The sequence below is a fragment of the Bubalus bubalis genome, chromosome 3, assembly GCF_019923935.1.
Source record: "Bubalus bubalis isolate 160015118507 breed Murrah chromosome 3, NDDB_SH_1, whole genome shotgun sequence".
NCBI lineage: Eukaryota > Metazoa > Chordata > Mammalia > Artiodactyla > Bovidae > Bubalus > Bubalus bubalis.
Window position 1 is genome coordinate 168,000,716 of NC_059159.1, and position 15,928 is coordinate 168,016,643.

Consider the following 15,928-nt stretch of genomic DNA (forward strand, 5'->3'; position numbering starts at 1 on the left):
TTGGAGAAGCTGTCCCTGGCCACTGTCTCTGTCATGACAGCCCCACACCTGCTCCAGGGGGCACCCCCAAGCTTTGTGCCCTTATCCAGCATTTCTCACCCTCTGGCAGCATCCGCCTTTCCCCATTTGTCTACCATAGCCCAGTCCAACAGAACACTCTGCAATGATGCTACTGTTCCGAGTTCTCCAAGGGTACCACCAGTCACATTAGCTATGGAGCATATGAAACACAGCTAACACAATGGAGAAAGTGTTTAATTTCAATGAACTTAAACTTAAATAGCCACACGTAGCTAGTGGCTGCCTTCTCAGGCAATGCAGATTTAATCTCTCTGCAGAATATAAGTGTAATTCAGTTCAGTTCAGTTCAGTCGCTCAGTCATGTCTGACTCTTTGCAACCCCATGAATCGCAGCACACCAGGCCACCCTGTCCATTACCAACTCCTGGAGTTTACCCAAACTCATGTCCATCAAGTCGGTGATGCCATCCAGCCATCTCACCCTCTGTGGTTCCCTTCTCCTCCTGCCCCCAGTCCCTCCCAGAATCAGGGTCTTTTCCAATGAGTCAACTCTTCCCATGAGGTGGCCAAATTATTGGAGTTTCAGCTTCAGAATCAGTCCTTGCAATGAACACCCAGGACTGATCTCCTTTAGGATGGACAGGTTGATCTCCTTGCAGTCCAAGGGACTCTCAAGAGTCTTCTCCAACACCACAGTTCAAAAGCATCAGTTCTTCGGTGCTCAGCTTTCTTTACAGTCCAACTCTCACATCCATACACGAACACTGGAAAAACCATAGCCTTCACTAGACAGACCTTTGTGGCAAAGTAATATCTCTGCTTTTCAATATGCTATCTAGGTTGGTCATAACTATCCTTCCAAGAAAGAAGCGTCTTTTAATTTTATGGCTGCAATCACCATCTGCAGTGATTTTGGAGCTCAAAAAAATAAAATCTGACACTGTTTCCACTGTTTCCCCATCTATTTCCCATAAAGTAATGGGACCAGATGCCATGATCCTCATTTTCTGAATGTTAAACTTTAAGCCAAATTTTCACTCTCCTCTTTCACTTTCATCAAGAGTCTTTTTAGTTCCTCTTCATTTTCTCCCATAAGAGTGGTATCATCTGCATATCTCAGGTTATTGATATTTCTCCCGGCAATCTTGATTCCAGCTTGTGCTTCTTCCAGCCCAGCATTTCTCATGATGTGCTCTGCATATAAGTTAAATAAGCAGGGTGACAATATACAGCCTTGACGTACTCCTTTTCCTATTTGGAACCAGTCCTTTGTTCCATGTCCAGTTCTAACTGTTGCTTCCTGATCTGCATATAGGTTTCACAAGAGGCAGGTCAGGTGGTCTGGTATTTCCATCTCTTGAAGAGTTTTCCACAGTTTATTGTGGTCCACACAGTTAAAGGCTTTGGCATAATCAATAAAGCATAAATAGATGTTTATCAGATGTTGGCAATTTGATCTCTGATTCCCCTGCCTTTTCTAAAACCAGCTTGAACATCTGGAAGTTCACGGTTCACGTATTGCTGAAGCCTGGCTTGGAGAATTTTGAGTATTACTTTACTATTGAGAGAGATGAGTGCAATTGTGTGATAGTTTGAGCATTCTTTGGCATTACCTTTCTTTGGGATTGGAATGAAAACTGACCTTTTCCAGACACTGCTGAGTTTTCCAAATTTGCTGGCATATTGAGTGCAGCACTTTCACAGCATCATCTTTCAGAACTTGAAATAGCTCAACTGGAATTCCATCACCTCCATTAGCTTTGTTCATAGTGATGCTTTCTAAGGCCCACTTGACTTCACATTCCAGGATGTCTGGCTCTAGGTCAGTGATCACACCATCATCATTATCTGGGTTGTGAAGATCTTTTTTCTACAGTTCTCCTGTGTATTCTTGCCATATCTTCTGCTTCTGTTAGGTCCATACTATTTCTGTCCTTTATCAAGCCCATTGTTGCATGAAATGTTCCCTTGGTATCTCTAATTTTGTTGAAGAGATCTCTAGTCTTTCCCATTCTGTTATTTTCCTCTATTTCGTTGCATTTATCACTGAGGAAGGCTTTCTTATCTCTCCTTGCTATTCTTTGGAACTCTGCATTCAAATGGGAATACCTTTCCTTTTCTCCTTTGTTTTAGCTTCTATTCTTTTCACAGCTATTTGTAAGGCCTCCTCAGACAGCCATTTTGCTTTTTTGCATTTCTTTTCCATGGGGATGGTCTTGATCCCTGTCTCCTGTACAATGTCACAAACCTCCTTCCATAGTTCATCAGGTACTCTGTCTATCAGATCTAGTCCCTTAAATCTATTTCTCACTTCCACTGTATAATCATAAGGGATTTGATTTAGGTCATACCTGAATGGTCTAGTGGTTTTTCCTACATTCTTCAATTTAAGTCTGAATTTGGCAATAAGGAGTTCATGATCTGAGCCACAGTCAGCTCCCAGTCTTGTTTTTGCGGACTGTATAAAGCTTCTCCATCTTTGGCTGCAAAGAATATAATCAAGCTGATTTTGGTGTTGACCATCTGGTGATGTCCATGTGTAGAGTCTTCTCTTGTGTTGTTGGAAGAGGGTGTTTGCTATGACCAGTGTATTCTCTTGGCAAAACTCTTTTAGCCTTTGCCCTGCTTCATTCTGTATTCCAAGGCCAAATTTGCCTGTTACTTCAGGTGTTTCTTGACTTCCTACTTTTGCATTCCAGTCCCCTATAATGAAAAGGACATCTTTTTTGGGTGTTAGTTCTAAAAGGTCTTGTAGGTCTACATAGAACCGTTCAACTTCAGCTTCTTCAGCGTTACGGGTTGGGGCATAGACTTGGATTACTGTGATATTGTATGGTTTGCCTTGGAAAAGAACAGAGATCATTCTGTCATTTTTGAGATTGCACCCAAGTACTGCATTTCAGACTCTTTTGTTGACCATGATGGCTACTCCAGTTCTTCTAAGGGATTCCTGCCCACAGTAGTAGATATAATGGTCATCTGAGTTAAATTCACCCATTCCAGTCCATTTGAGTTCGCTGATTCCTAGAATGTCAACGTTCATTCTTGCCATCTCCTGTTTGACCACTTCCAATTTGCCTTGATTCGTGGACCTGACATTCCAGGTTCCTATGCAATATTGCTCTTTATAGCATCAGACCTTGCTTCTATCACCAGTCACATCCACAGCTGGGTATTGTTGTTGCTTTGGCTCCATCCCTTCATTCTTTCTGGAGTTATCTCTCCACTGATCTCCAGTAGTATATTGGGCACCTACTGACCTGGGGAGTTCCCCTTTCAGTATCCTATCATTGTGCCTTTTCATACTGTTCATGGGGTTCTCAAGGCAAGAATACTGAAGTAGTTTGCCATTCCTTTCTCCAGTGGACCACATTTTTTGTTCACTGCTATGTCCCAAGTGCCTAGAAAACTGTCCAACTACTCAATATGTGTCAGTCAAAAGAATGAATGAAGGAATCTACTTGAAGCTCTCCATACATTATCTCATTTAATCCCAACAACAGAGTTGTGGGTTAGACAATATTTTCATGCTCTAGTATTCAGAGAAAGGAAGTGTCTTGCTAAAAAATGGCCAGTTAGCTTGGACCTGATAGCCAACATTTCTCCTTTTAAGGTAAAAAAAAAAAAAAAGTTCTGGGGATCTAGTGTACAGAATAGTCAATAATACTGTTGTATCTTGAAAACTCCTGAGTGAGTAGATCTTAAATGTTATCACCATATACACACAAAGAAGGTAAGAATGTGAGGTGTAGAGGCGTTAAGGAACCTTATTATGGTAATCATTTTGCCCTATATATATGGATTAAATCATCACATTTTACACCTAAAACTTAAACAACTTTATGTGCCAATTATACTTCAATAAAGATGAAAAAATGATAAAGAACACCCAGCAAGGAAGAGGTAGATAGGATCTGAGCTCAGGGCTGTCTGGTGACATGCAGACTCTTTGCTTTCCTGAAATTGGACTAGGCATTTTCTGTGGTCCTTTCTGAGATGCTGTGGTTTTACCAGAATCTGCTTTCCTGCCAGCCAATGACAGCACATAGTTTAACCACCAATGAGACTGATGGACACTTTGCATAAAGCCCCTCATCAATCACTCAGAAGCCACGATTCTTTGGACGGAAGGAGTGCAGACCCTTTGAGGCCCATACCTTCTCCGCTCCCCAGCCCTGCCCATGGCTCACCAGTTTCTGGGTCGCAGAGCTGCTCACAGGCATCTGTGGTCCTCTGTCCGCAAAGGTCCCTCACCCACGGGGAGGTGGCATTGATCTGGTAATACAGGGACAGCTTGGCTGGGTTTAACCAGTCGGAGATGTCCAGGTAGCTCCCTTCACTCACCACAAAGCTGCTCCCTGTAGGGGGAGAGAGAGAAAGACAGCTACTTTCTGCATGATTTTCAGACACAGGTGTCTTGCTGCTGATGTACAGGGCAGGAAAGGAGACAGGTGCATACAGCCACTCCCCTCACCACAGGTCCTCCGTTGTCGCAGATCTACACACCTTCACAGAGCATTTACAGCGTGCAAGTTATGGTGTGAGCGACGGACGGAGACAGACAAGTCAGACATGAGAGACAGTTCTGCCGAGTGCTTGAGAGCCAGGCCCTCAAGACTGAGAGAGACCTGAGTTCAAATCCCAGATTGGCATTACCAGCCCTAGACTCTGGGGAAGCCACTCACTCCCTCTGGGTCTTGGCCGCGTCGTCTGTAAATGGGAATACTAACAGAGCCCACCCCGGTGTTGTGAAAATGAAATAAATTAATGTGGATAAAGTGCTTAGCCAGTGCCGGATTTGTCCTAGGAAAGAATGATTGAGTGCATTAAGTTCCCTGCATACAAACAAGTTCTGTTCCCAGAGCACGCTTGTAAGTCCAGTTTGTTCATAAGTCCAACAGGGTGAGCCTTGTACCCAACTTTTACAGATGATGATATTCACGTGAACTAACTGATATGACTGGACATGTGAACGCACGTTCGCATCTTTGAAAGTTCGCAACTTGAAGGTTCGTTTATAGAAGACTTACTGTATTAAAATATAAAATACAAAAAGTTTTTGTTTCTGCCACCCATGCATCTCCCTTGAAATGGGTCACTAATGGCCCACAGGGGACAGGCAGATGACATCCATGGGGAATACTGGCTGAGTGTAAAGGAAATAGCATGGTGGCCCCCTGGCTTAGGTTGTTTTATTTTATTGTATGAGGGATAGAGAAAGAGGGTGAGAGAGAAAAGGATGATTCAAAAGATCTGTAGCACCTCCAAAACAAAAAGCAGCACCCATGCAATGGAAAATGCCTTAATGCTGGGAAACAATAAGGAAAGGTGGAGCTTGGGGTGAGCTGGGTGCTGCGGGCTCTATTCACAGGGAGCACCTGCAGCCCAGCTCCAGCCAGCTCAGGTCAAATGGGTCTAAAGGTAAGTGGTGCTAGGTTTTCATCAGAAGAGGCAGAAAATTCAGATTTTTGCTGTGATCAACCAGTTTGAAAATGATGGTTGAAATTTGTTCTTTAAAGCTTATGTAGGCCAAACAAAAGACTCTAACTTGGCAATCTAGGCTCCAAAATTGCTCCTTTTTAACATGCATATACACAGACACATATATACAGACAGCCATATGTGGATTAACACACATATATACACACGCATATGTGTGTATTCATGCTAAGTTGCTCAGTCGTGTTTGACTCTTTGGAACCCTATGGACTGTAGCCCTCCAGGCTCCTCTGTCCATGGGATTCTCCAGACAAGAATACTGGAGTGGGTTGCATTTCCTTCTCCAGGGGATCTTCCCAAATCAGGGACTGAATGTAAGTCTCTTGCATCTCCTGCACTGGCAGGCAGGTTCTTCATCACTAGCACCACCTGGGAAGCCCACATACACGTGAACTACATACATATTTTCTTTGGGGTCATGTAACAGAAGTCCACTGAAGGTGATGGCACGTTAGGCATGAACAGTGTATATGTGTAGCAATACAGTGCAAGTGGAATTTCATGGGGGGAAAGAGGGATAAAAATAGTTCAAATAGGATCACAAATAGGCTTCACAAAGCTGGACACAGAACCACAAAGTGGTTCTAGATTTATGGCAGGCCTAGAGACCTCAGCAGGAGGAGATTTTAAATTGTTTCAAAATTAGCATGACTCAGCTTCTCTCCCTGCATTGCCTTCTCTCTATATCACTATCAAGTGAAAAAAAAAATCTTTCATGAATGCAATTTAAATTTTCCAAAGAAGGACTCAGTTAATAGACTTCCTGTGGATTTGGCAGCAACCTGTCAGGTCACATCAGACCCTGCCAGCTAACCAATGTCAGGCTCATCTGGGCTCTGGTACCCAGCTGTGGGCCAATGAAGTGAGCAGAGAGCGAGGACCACTTCAGATACTACCTGGCTGCCAGGAGCTAAGATACTCTGAAAAGGATGCAAGCATGGCAGGCAATGTTGTCTTCTCTAATTCACACACACGGTATAATTTATATCATCATATAGAAAGAGTTTCTAAATAAAAGCACAGCGGACAACATGGTTTTGATGAGGATGAAGAGGACTCTGTGTGAAAAGCATAAGGAGTAGATGGCATCAGGCTCAGAGATAAGGGAATGACCACATTTGAAGTTAGCCTTCAAATCCTTGGCAGCTAAAGGGAATAAAAAAAAAAAAAAAGAAAAAAGAAGAACAAGAAGAAGAAGTCTGCTGGATTCCATATTTCAAATTTTCTGGCAAGGGATGATATGCAAATCTATCTACAAAGCCATATTTTCCCCTCTGGAACTAAGCCCGAGCAGAAACATGTCACATGGGTCCATGTGCAAGGCACTGAACGTCAGTATCAACTACAGATTTTTCTTTTGAAAAGCACAGTCATGCTGTTTAAATGGATAATTCTTGTATTTATTCTCACTAAAGACTGAGGGATGGATATTGAATTATGTCCCAGGGCTGAGTTTGGCTAATCCCACTAGTTTAGGGAAGTGACACAGCACGGGGATGAAGAGAACAGAGCTGGCAAGACAGGTATTGAGATCTTCAGTCTGCTACCTACTGGTTCTGTAAGCTTGGACAAGAAAACACATCTCTGTCAAAGCCTAAGAAAGAGGTAGATATTGATTTTCCTTTCACAGGGTTGGAAAAAAAAAAAAAAGATAAAGACTAAATGAGACAATGCATTTGTCTTGGGTCAGGTTCACCAGAAATCAGACTCGAAGTCAGACAGTGGGATGCAGGAGGTTTTGGGGGGTGTTCTCTTGTTGGGACATGAGCAAAGTGGGATTGGGCAGAGGGAGAAGCGGGATTGCATGCAGTTACAGCTGAGGCCATGGGAAGCACTGGAGCAGAGACGGTCCTTTAGACTTGTGATCCAAATCAAGACAAAGGTGTTAGGTCTTTGTATCTCCAACACTAACCATCATAGGGGCAGAGACATCCCTGGGAAGGGATCAAAGTTCCAGTGAAGTACTCCTTTTCAATGGAGGGCATTTCTCCAAGAAAGACTCAGAGTGCTCAACCGTCAACATTTCAGGCAGCTGGAGGGATGAGTACCCGTGTTCTAATAAGCGATTTGGAAGCAGTGTCAGAACATCCACTACAGCATGTGAAGTCCCTGGCACACGGCGAAATCTCAACTTGCTGGAGCTATTTTGACTACTATTTAAATTTCTTCTGATCTTGGAAGCTCTGAAGGCACTACTGATTAACAGATCTTTTCAAATATGAGAAACATGATTCTCTTCGGAAGTGACTCACCCAAAAGCAAGTTGTCCTCAAAGTCTTTAAAAAAGATAATATGTTGGTTTTAATGACAGAAGGGAGTTACTATCCTTTGAACATACTATTGGGTCCATATCCTGGGATGAGCATTCACTTAATCTTTAGAAGAACCTGGCAGGATAAGTATGGCCACCTTTTACAGACAGACCACATAAGGTTCAGAGAGACAGATTGATTTAGTCAAATTTGCACAACCAGTAAGTGGCCAAAGTAGAAACTTAATCCAAGTTTTTCAGCATCCAAAGCTAGGGCATGCCCATTATCCCAGATTATCTCGAGAATCGAGGCTGTGGTTGGGTGTCAGGCAGAGTTGCCTTCCTTGGTCCTTCTACTCCTCTTTAGGTAGTCTTTACCTCCCCCTTCAGTGTGTTCCTATCGTGTTGAAGGGCTTCTGCTTTCTCTGATACACTGTGACTTCCTGCAGGAAAGAAGTCATGATTCATTCATCAGTCCTTATCAATCCAGCCCCCAGTAAAAGATATGGCACATACTAGGAGTTTGGTGAGTATCTGTTGAATGAAATAATGAAATTAAAGTCCCATGCTTGACTAGAGAAAGTGTAGCTCACTTTATGATGGAATTAGGAAGCAGATATGCTTCTGCCTTGATCCCGAAACTTATTTTTTTTTTCCATCCTGTGGGGCTTCTCAGGTGGCTCTAGTGGTAAACAGCCCACCTTCTGATGCAGGAGACATAAGAGACTCAGGTTCGATCCCTGGGTTGGGAAGACCCCTTGGAGGAGGATATGGCAACCCCCCCACCCAGTATTCTTGCCTGGAGGATCTCATGGACAGAGGAGTCTGGTGGGCTACAGGCCATAGTGTCGTACAGAGTCGGACATGCATGTGGCGACTTAGCATGCACGTGTGCATGCACGCATGGGAGTCAGAATGCAAGACTAGCCCTTCAGAGTCTCCCTAATTGCAAACCAAAACTTGAAATCTGCCATCATGGCTTCTGAGCTCTTGTTCACCCAGAGAACTGAACTTCTGCTGTGGATGATGAAAGTAGAGATGCTAGAGGGACTCAGTATGAAGGGGCAAGGATATGTACCAGAAAGCGGCCACATGAGAGTGAGAGAAAGTGACTGAGAAGTCTAATCAAGGGGTAAACCATGTCCATTCACCCAACACTCATTAAACCGCTCCGAGTAAGAAATAGACATAAAGATTCAAAGACAGACTGACTCCAGCAAAACTGTGGAATAACAAGGGAGATCAAATGTATGCAGTGGGTGCTCAGTGGCTCAGTCGTGTCTGACTCTTTGTGACCCCACGGACTGTAGCCTGCCAGGCTCTGCTGTCCATGGGATTCTCCAAGCAAGAATACTGGAGTGGGTAGCCACTCCTTTCTCCAGGGGATCTTCACAAACCAGGGATTAAATCCGGGTCTCCTTCATTGTAGGTGGATTGTTTACCATCTGAGCCACCAGGGAAGCCCAATGTATGCAGAGGTAGATACAATATCCTCCATAAGGAGACCCCAGTTTGATTGCTGGGCCAGAAAGACTTGTTGGAGAAGGGATAGGCTACCCACTCCAGTATTCTTGGCTTCCCTTGTGGCTCAGCTGGTAGAGAATCTGCCTCCAATGCGGGAGACCTGGGTTTGATCTCTGGAGAAGGGAAAGGCTACCCACTCCAGTTTTCTGGCCTGGATAATTCCATGGACTATATAATCCATGGGGTTGCAAAGAGTTGGACACGACTGAGTGACTATCACTTTCATTTCCCACAAAAACATCTATATCTGTTTCATTGACTACACTAAAGCCTTTGACTGTGTGAGTCACAACAAACTGTGGAAAATTCTTCAAGAGATGGGAATACCAGACCACCTTACCTGCCTCCTGAAAAATCTCTATGCAGGTCAAGAAGCAACAGTTAGAACTGGACATGGAACAATGGCCTGGTTCACAATTGGAAAAGGAGTACATCAAGGCTGTATATTGTCATCCTGCTTATTTAACTTATATGCAGAGTACATCATGAGAAATGTCAGGCTGAATGAATCATAAACTAGAATCAAGGTTGCCAAGAGAAATATCAACAACTTCAGATATGCAGACGATACCAGCCTTATGGCAGAAAGTGAAGAGGAACTAAAGAGCCTGTTGATGAAGGTGAAACAGGAGAGTGAAAAAGTTGACTTAAAACTCAGCATTCAAAAAAACTAACATCATGGGATCTTGTCCCATCACTTCATGGCAAGTAAATGGGGAAACAATGGAAACAGAGGTAGATTTTATTTTCTTGGGCTCAAAATCACCACGGATGGTGACTGAAATTAAAAGACGCCTACTCCTTGGAAGCAAAGCTGTGACAAACCTAGACAGCATATTAAAAAGCAGAGACATCACTTTGCTGACAAAGTTCCATCTAGTCAAAACTATGGTTTTTCCAGTAGTTGTGTATAGATGTGAGAGTTGGAACATAAAGAAGGTTGAGTGATGAAAAATTGATGCTTTTGAAATGTGGTGCTGGAGAAGACCCTTGAGAGTTCCTTGGACTGCAAGGAGATCAAACCAGTAAACCCTAAAGGAAATCAACCCTGAATATGCATTGGAAGGACTGGTGTTGGAGCTGAATCTCTAATACTTTGGCCACCTGATGCAAAAAGCTGATCTACTGGAAAAGACCCTGATCCTGGGACAAATTGAGGGTAAGAGGAGAAAGGGGCAACAGAGGACAAGATGGTTGGATGGCATCACTGACTTAATGGACATGATTTTAAGCAAACTCTGGGAGACAGAGAAGGACAGGGAAGCCTGGCATGCTGTAGTCCATGGAGTTGCAAGAATCAGACATGACTTAGTGACTAAACACCAAAAGAGTGCTGTGAGAACTGCCTGAAAGTGATGAGCATGTAGATATAAAGTGAAAGTGAAGTCGCTCAGTCGTGTCCGACTCTCTGCGACCCCATGGACTGTAGCCTACCAGGCTCCTCCATCCATGGGATTTTCCAGGCAAGAGTACTGGAGTGGGTTGCCATTTCCTTCTCCAGAGGATCTTCCCAACCCCAGGGATTGAAGCCGAGTCTCTCGCATTGTAGGCAGACGCCTTACCGTCTGGGCCACCAGGGAAGTCAAGTAGATATAAGGCAAAGGTAAAGGGGGAATCGGAGAGGAATTCAAAGTGTAGCTTAAAGACTACACTTCGAAGAAGTGCAATAAAGCTACACTTTGAAGAATGCAATAGAGATCAACAAACTAGACGAAAGTTGAGGTGGAATTTGCTTCTGAAGACTTGTGTTCAGATCCGGCTCGATGCCTCTTAATCTCTTTAATAATTACAAAGTAGCTGACTCAACTAACAGCTGTATATGCTGTCAAAGATTCATTCACTCATACCTTTGTCCATTTAACAAATAAAGCACCTATTAAGTGTTATTTCCTATCCTTATGCTCTGGATGAGCAAAATATGGTGTCCGCCCATGAGAACTTATTGTCCAGGAAGGAAGAGAGGAAGTTCAAGGCGGCAAATCTTATGAAAAACTACATCTTTCAATTCTCCTTTTCTTATCTTCCCATCTAGATTGTGAATTTCTTGAAGACCACGCCTTATATAACTATAGTCACCAGAGTGCTTACAGTGTAGTGGAGGTTCTGAAGGTGTGTGTGTTGGTGTTGGGGTGTGTGTGTGTAGAATGAGGGTGGGCGAATGGAGAGAGTCGTAAGTCACAGAAGAGCAAGCAATTCTCCCTGGGTAAATTCTAGCAGTACTTCGAGAATAAATCCATAGGAAAGGAATAAAAACACCTTTCTCCAGGTGTTTCATACACCTTTAGCTTTCCGATGGACCCCTACTTTATTTTCTTGACTTAGGATCAAAAATATCCCTGTTTGGATGCTCTGAGATTCTTCTTCATGCTCACATCAATTTCCTCAGAGAGCAATGACTCTGAAATGAATCTCTTCCAAAATCTCAACTTCAAAATGTCATGTTTCCTTATTTTTAAATATATACATATTTTTCTCCCCCTGGCTGTAGGAATATACATCATCTAATTAGCCAAATGGATTTTCAGTTCAGCCCAATCGTTTCCTTATCTCGCATCTGAAGCTCAGCATTGCTCAGGGGACCGCACGGGCATGGAGGTCCTTATTAACTCTGATCTTCAATTACATCGATTATAAGCCTGCTCCTGTAATTGTGCAGCATAGATCAGGGGTGAGCCGGGGAGCTCAGGACACTCCATGGTGGAGTCGGGAGAGCCAGAGGCACATCAGCCCCCAAAGACAGAAAGCTACGGATGAGAACTAAAAATACCCCGGAAGGAGGTGTCACCAGACAGAACTGCCTGGGGAGCCAGACAGCACTGCAAATCCCTTTCGTGACACCTCCCATCATGACAAGACCTCCGAAAACCGTAGAGAGAAGATTTGAAAAGAAGGCTCTGGTCACGGTGGACAATGAGGAGCCAAAGAGGGAAGGACTGCACGGCTGAAAGATGGTCTTCACGAATGAAGCTCAGGGAACTCTTTTAGCCCAACGTTTTCAGCTCTCCCTTCTGTCCCCTCTTTCTTTGGGTGTCATACAATCACAGGTTTCCTTCTCTCTGTTACATCATGTAACTCCATGATGACCCCATCTGACTTGGACCTGGGGGGACTGTCTTTCCAGGCACAGAAGGGAAGACAAATTATGGGGGAGCAGAAATGAGGAGCCCATCTCACCTTCAGCCCCACAAGATCCCTGAAAAATGCACTCCATCCTACCTCACCCTTGACCCCCCATCCACAGAGCCCCAAGCCAGGCCTGAATGCTTTCTGCCACCAGCCTTGGACTGAACACTACTTAAGGGGTGATCACTCTGTAAACATGAGGTTAAAAACAACAGCTCGAGGGTTTGTGAGAGTGAGCAGAGACCGCATGGTAGCTGGGGGTACTCAGTCTTGGGGAGACAGCAACAGCTCCTCTAGGGTCATGGGGTAGGAGGGTGGGGGCTGCGGGGGGTTGGTTCTTGTACAGTCACCTCTGAAAAGGGAATCTGCCACAAACTTCAATGCCTAACCTGAACTTCTCCTGGCCGCTCTTGTTCTTTCTGTCATTCTGTTCTCTTCTCCTTGGATCAACTTCAACCTGTTTCTCTGGAATGTCTCTACCTGTCATGGGCTGAGTTGAGTCCACCCTGAAATTCCTTAGTTGAAGTTCTAAAGTCTAGTGCCTCAGAATGCGACTGTACTTGATGACACGACCTTTTAATTTTTTTTTTTTTAATTATTATTATTATTGTGGAAAAAGTCACATAAAACATACTATTTTAACCACACTTAACTGGTCAGTTCAGGGGCACCAAGTATATTCACAGTATCATGCACCTCTCATCATCATCCATCTCCGAATTTTTAACCTTCCTAAACTCCCCAGTTTAGCTAGTGTCTGCATTCAACACCCCTTCTCACCCCACCCATGTCTGGGGCATCTATCAATGTACTTTCAGACCATGAATTTGACTATTCTAGGCACCTCACATTGTAGTTTAGTTGCTAAGTCGTGTCCAACTCTTTTGCGACCCCATGGACTATAGCCCACCAGGCTTCTCTGGCCATGGGGTTTCCCAGGCAAGAATACTGGAGTGAGTTGCCATTTCCTTCTCCAGGGGATCTTCCTGACCCAGGGGTCAACCCCGAGTCTCCTGCATTGGCAGGCAAAATCTTTACCACCGAGCCACCAGGGAAGTCAAGGTATCTCATATGGGTGGAATCAAATAGTATTTGTCTGTACCTCATGTCTATTGCAACCCACTCCAGTGTTCTTGCCTGGAGAATCCCAGGGACAGAGGAGCTTAGTGGCCTGCCATCTATGGGGACTCACAGAGTCGGACACGACTGAAGCAACTTAGCAGCAGCAGCATGTCTATTGTAATGACAGGATCTTTAAAGAGATAATTATGGTTAAATGAAGTCATGAGGGTGAGCCTACATTCTATTAAAACTGCAGATGTCCTTCCAAGAAAAAGAGATTAGGATACAAACACCCACAGAAGGAAGACCATGTGAAGATCAGGGAGAAGACAGCCATCAGACAGCCATCACCAAGCCCAGGAGAGAGGTCCTTAAAAGAAACTGACCCTGACAACACCTTGATCTCGAATGTTAGCCTCCAGAACCGTGAGGAAATAAATGTCTGTTGTTTCAGCCACATCACCTGTGGAACTCTCTTATGTCAGCCTGAGCAAACTGATGTATTACCTCTTTTTTGACAGCGACTTATCTTTTAAGCCTGGCATTTGCTCGATTTAATAACTTTTTATTTTGTGTCATGGGTCCCTATGGATCATTTCTCAGAATAAAATTTTCAAATATATAAAACATAATGCATAGTATTATAGAGGAAACCAATAACTGAAATACAGTTCTATCTGTGGGCCCCATGGGGGTTCATGGGGTCCAGGATACAAACCCTCATTTGAGCGAAGCTATTTTCATTCATTCCACAGGTGCCCAGTCCACTGCCTGACCTGGTTCCTAGCACTCCCAACATCACTGGATGGGAGAGGGAACAGCAGTTTGGTTGTGAAAGTGAAAAGTGAAAATGAAAGTCACTCAGTCATATCCAGCTCTCTGCGACCCCATGGACTGTAGTCCATGGAATTCTCTAGGCCAGAATACTGGAATGGGTAGCCTTTCCCTTCTCCAGGGGATCTTTTCAACCCAGAGAAAGAACCCAGGTTACCCGCATTGCAGGCGGATTCTTTAGCAGCTGAGCCACAATGGAAGCCCACTATACGTAAAATAGGTAAACAGTAGTGGCCTACTATATAGCAGGGAACTATACGCAATATCTTTTGCATGTGTGCATGCTAAGTCGCTTCAGCTGTGCCTGATTCTTTGAGACCCTATGGACTATAGCCCCCTAGGCCCCTCTGTGCATGGGATTCTCCAGGTAAGAATACTGGAGTGGGTTGTCATGCCCTCCTCTGGGGACCTTCCTGATCCAGGGATCTCTTATGTCTCCTGCATTGGCAGGCAGGTTCTTTACCACTAGCACCACCTGGGATGGCTTCTCTGGTGGCTCAGACAGTAAAGAATCTGCCTGCAATGCAGGACACCTAGGTTCCATCCCTGGGTTGGGAAGATTCCCTGGAGGAGGGCATGGTCACCCACTCCAGTATTCTTGCTTGGAGAATTCCCATGGACAGAGGAGCCTGGTGGGCTAACAGTCCATGGGGTCACAAAGAGTCAGACAAGACTGAGCAACTAAATACGACACAGCACAGTACCACCTGGGAAGCCCCATTATCGTGCAATAACCTATAATGGAAAATAATCTGAAAAATAATACTAACTGTTCACTTTGCCATACACTTGAAACTAACACAACATTGCAAATTAATGAGGCTTCAATAAAAGTTAAATTAAAAAAGAATAAAAGAGTAGATTCCATGGAAGAAAGATGTCATAAGCTAGAGATCCTTCAATGAGAAGATGAAACGTTAATATATTTGTGAGGCCCATGTCATATAAGAGACACTGAAGAATCCATCACTAGATGTCCCAGAAAAGGAAGCATGGATATAGACAGCCCACCGGTATTCTATGTTAGAAAAAGACATACTTCCAAATAAACTTGTTTCAAAGTGTTGCTCCCTCTCCCCATATAGAGGTCAGGCAATTGTGTTTCTACCACTTTCTGTCTTCCCCATCTCAAATTGTGATCAAAGTCTGGCTAAAACAGATTGCCACAGAATTCCACAGGCTTTTACATATCCCGGCTCTTGCTTCAAAGTTGAGTTAGGGGTGTTTGAGTCTGAACAAAAGAGGTTTGAAGTGTTGAAATCTCAAAAAATTATTTCTCTCCCCAGGGATATAACAATTTGGTATCAAGCTAGGCAGCAGGGAAAAATAACAAAGTCATAAAACACTTCTCGTTTTTCTTTAAGTAACTTAAAATTTTAAAGAATAATTGTGGAGATTAAAGGCAGCTATTTACTTTTACTTTAATAATTCAGTTATTTTGTCTCCCTTTTTTTTTTAATGTCTTAATTAATTCATTGGGAATTTATGCATCAAACCTAATCTTGGTATCAGATTTCTTTTTGATCTAAGATCAGTGCTTCTTGAATGAACCTGATAGACAGTTGCTCAGAAAACTCAAAGATCCTTTAGCTCTGCTTTGCTAATATTGAAAAA

General features: G+C 43.7%; 1 protein-coding gene across 12 annotated transcripts in view; it reads right to left on the reverse strand.

Annotated features, from left to right (window-relative positions):
• Positions 1 to 15,928, reverse strand: part of ASTN2 (astrotactin 2) — a 1,030,196-nt gene that overhangs the window by 580,908 nt on the left and 433,360 nt on the right. For all 12 annotated transcript variants that reach the window (XM_045165169.1, XM_045165168.1, XM_045165167.1 and 9 more), the window contains one exon: positions 4,212 to 4,379. In XM_045165169.1, the coding sequence (XP_045021104.1) occupies positions 4,212 to 4,379 (168 nt within the window). The remainder of the gene's footprint in view (positions 1 to 4,211; positions 4,380 to 15,928) is intronic.